The following is a 2,802-nucleotide window of genomic DNA, read 5'->3' on the forward strand; positions in this document are numbered from 1 at the left end:
TCGGTTTGGATCCGGAATCACTAACAAGGGTGCAGTAGTCAACTTCTTCTTAAGTTTCTGGAAGCTTTGTTCACACTCGGAATCCCATTCAAAAGCAACCTCCTTTCGCGTAAGCTTTGTCAATGGTAAGGCTAATTTAGCAAACCCCATGATAAACCTCCGGTAATAACCTGCCAAACCTAAGAAGCTTCTGACTTCAATTACACTCTTTGGCCTATCCCAATTCACCACTGCTTCTACTTTAGAAGGATCCACTGCTACGCCTCCTCCTGAGATGACGTGACCAAGAAAACTTACTTCGGATAGCCAAAACTCACACTTACTGAATTTGGCATACAGCTGTTTCTCTCGAAGAGTAGATAACACGATCCGCAAGTGTTCTTCATGATCTTCAGGAGTACGAGAATACACAAGAATGTCATCAATGAAGATCACTACGAACTGATCCAGATATGGCTGAAAGATTCGATTCATGTAATCCATGAAAACTGCCGGAGCATTAGTCACACCAAAAGGCATAACTAAAAACTCGTAGTGACCATATCGAGTCCTGAATGCAGTCTTAGGTACATCCGAACTCTTCACTCGGATCTGATGGTATCCTGACCTAAGATCAATCTTCGAGAACACACTGGCTCCTTTCAACTGATCTAGGAGGTCATCAATTCGTGGCAGAGGATATTTGTTCTTTATGGTAACTTTGTTCAGCTGACGGTAATCAATGCACAGGCGCATACTTCCGTCCTTCTTCTTTACCAAAAGAACAGGAGCTCCCCATGGAGAAACACTGGGTTGGATAAAATGCTTAGTAAGAAGCTCTTCCAATTGACGCTTCAGTTCTCTGAGTTCAATAGGAGACATCCTGTAAGGAGTGATGGAAACTGGGGCAGTTCCAGGAACAAGATCAATTGAGAATTCCGCTTCCCTTTCTGGAGGAAGAGAAGTGATGTCCTCAGGAAACACATCAGGAAATTCACACACCACCGGAATCTCCGACAATTCAACTCTCACAGAAGGTTCTTTGGAAAGAACCAAAAGAAAGGATCTTTCTTGAGAAAAGAGATAATTAACCGTGCTGATTGTACCTTCTATCAACTTGGTAATTGCATCGTCGGAAGAAGTCTCTTCAGCAGGAATGAATATGGCCTTCTCTTTGCAACCAATGTACACCGAGTTAAGAGACAACCAATCCATCCCTAGAATGACATCAAGCTTCTTGAGGGGTAAACAAATTAGATCAATTGGGTACTCGCGACCATTAAAAGAGACTGAACAATCTTTACAGATTAGTTGAGCTTCCACGGTATCATCAATTGCCGAAGAAATAATCATGGGTTCAGGTAACAGAATAACCTCCAAACCAAGTCGGTAGACGCACTCGGTGGAGATAAAAGAATGAGTGGCTCCACAATCAACTAAAACACATAATGGTTGATTGTTAACATAACACGTACCCGCAATGAGATTGTTGTTTCCCTTGGCCTTCCTTGAATCCAAAGTGTAAACACGACCTGCAGTCTTCTCAGGAATCCTCCTTTGTGGACAGCGTGGAGCTATGTGGCCCTGCTCGCCACATCTAAAACAAGTCACAGAACCAAGCTGGCAATCTCCAGTATGCTTCCTTCCACACCTACGACAATGAGGCGGTTGAGTCGATTGGTCACCATAAACCTGCTTCTTCTTTGGTGGAGGGTTACGGGGCCTCAAGTGTTGAGTAGATCTCCCTTGCTCTCTGAAATTAGCCCTGTTCTGGTTCCTCTCTTCTTGAACCCTTTTCAAACTGTTTTCAGCAACATAACACTGCCTTAGACATTCGGCATAAGTAGTGAACTCTCTTTGAGAAACGCTATGAGCAATGTCGGCCCTCAATCCCATCATAAACTGATCGATCTTCCATAGTTCATCTGGAGCATAAACAGCCTGCCGGGAGTAATCAGCCAAATCCTCGAACTTCTCTGCATATTCTGAAACAGTCATGTCACTTTGTTTGAAGTTCTGAAATTCTCTCTCCTTTTGGGTCCTCACGCTATTAGGGAAGTACTTCTCCAAGAATGCCACTTTGAAGTGCTGCCAATCCTTAGGAATCCCTTGGGTGGTGAAATAAGTGGATGCAGTGTTCCACCACCTAAGAGCTGGCCCCTTCATCTTCTGAGTAGCAAAGATCACCTTCTCTTCTTCAGTACACTGAATAGCTTGAAACACCCTCTCCATACCAGCTAGCCAATCATGAGCCAAGAGGGAATCAAGTCCGCCAACAAACTCTGGAGGATCCATCCTGAAGAAGGCACGAAAATCAGGTCCAGCTGCAGCTTGAGGAACGGGAGCTTGAGTAGGAGGTTGTTGCCCCTGCATTCCTTGCATCATTTGAGCCATCATTTGGTTCTGCTGCATCATCTGTTGCATCATCTGCTGCCAAGGCACGCCTGCACCTCCGGCTTCTTGCTCGGGCTCCACATGCCTAGTTCTGGGCCTTCCGGGACCTCTGCGTTGCTCAGCCATCTCCCTGTCTGTCCTACGCATGGGATCAAGTTGATCAGGCTCAATACCATAAATAAGACATAAGGAATCTTACTGATTATACACATATGAGGCAGAATTGTACTGCATTATGATGTGTCTTAGCAAAGTCGAGGATCGACCTGCTCTGATACCAACTGTAACACCTCACACATATTTGTCTAGAATAATATGCATAAAGTATTATAAATGGTTCATAAGGCAACAATTACATAATGTTTTGCAGCAGAAATTAGAAGTGTACGAATACAAAGCCGAATGTATCATGGCCAAAACACAAGTACA

General features: G+C 44.2%; 1 protein-coding gene across 1 annotated transcript; it reads right to left on the reverse strand.

Moving 5' to 3' along the window:
- Window positions 1–1,336: 1,336 nt before the first annotated feature.
- LOC131650078 (uncharacterized) lies at window positions 1,337–2,373 on the reverse strand. Its single transcript, XM_058919819.1, has 3 exons — window positions 2,167–2,373; window positions 1,455–2,067; window positions 1,337–1,353 (listed from the first exon to the last, which is right to left on the reverse strand). The coding sequence occupies exons 1-3, from the start codon at window positions 2,371–2,373 to the stop codon at window positions 1,337–1,339; spliced, it is 837 nt and encodes a 278-aa protein (XP_058775802.1).
- Between the last annotated feature and the right edge of the window lie 429 nt (window positions 2,374–2,802).

This window comes from Vicia villosa, linkage group LG2 (genome assembly GCF_029867415.1).
Source record: "Vicia villosa cultivar HV-30 ecotype Madison, WI linkage group LG2, Vvil1.0, whole genome shotgun sequence".
NCBI lineage: Eukaryota > Viridiplantae > Streptophyta > Magnoliopsida > Fabales > Fabaceae > Vicia > Vicia villosa.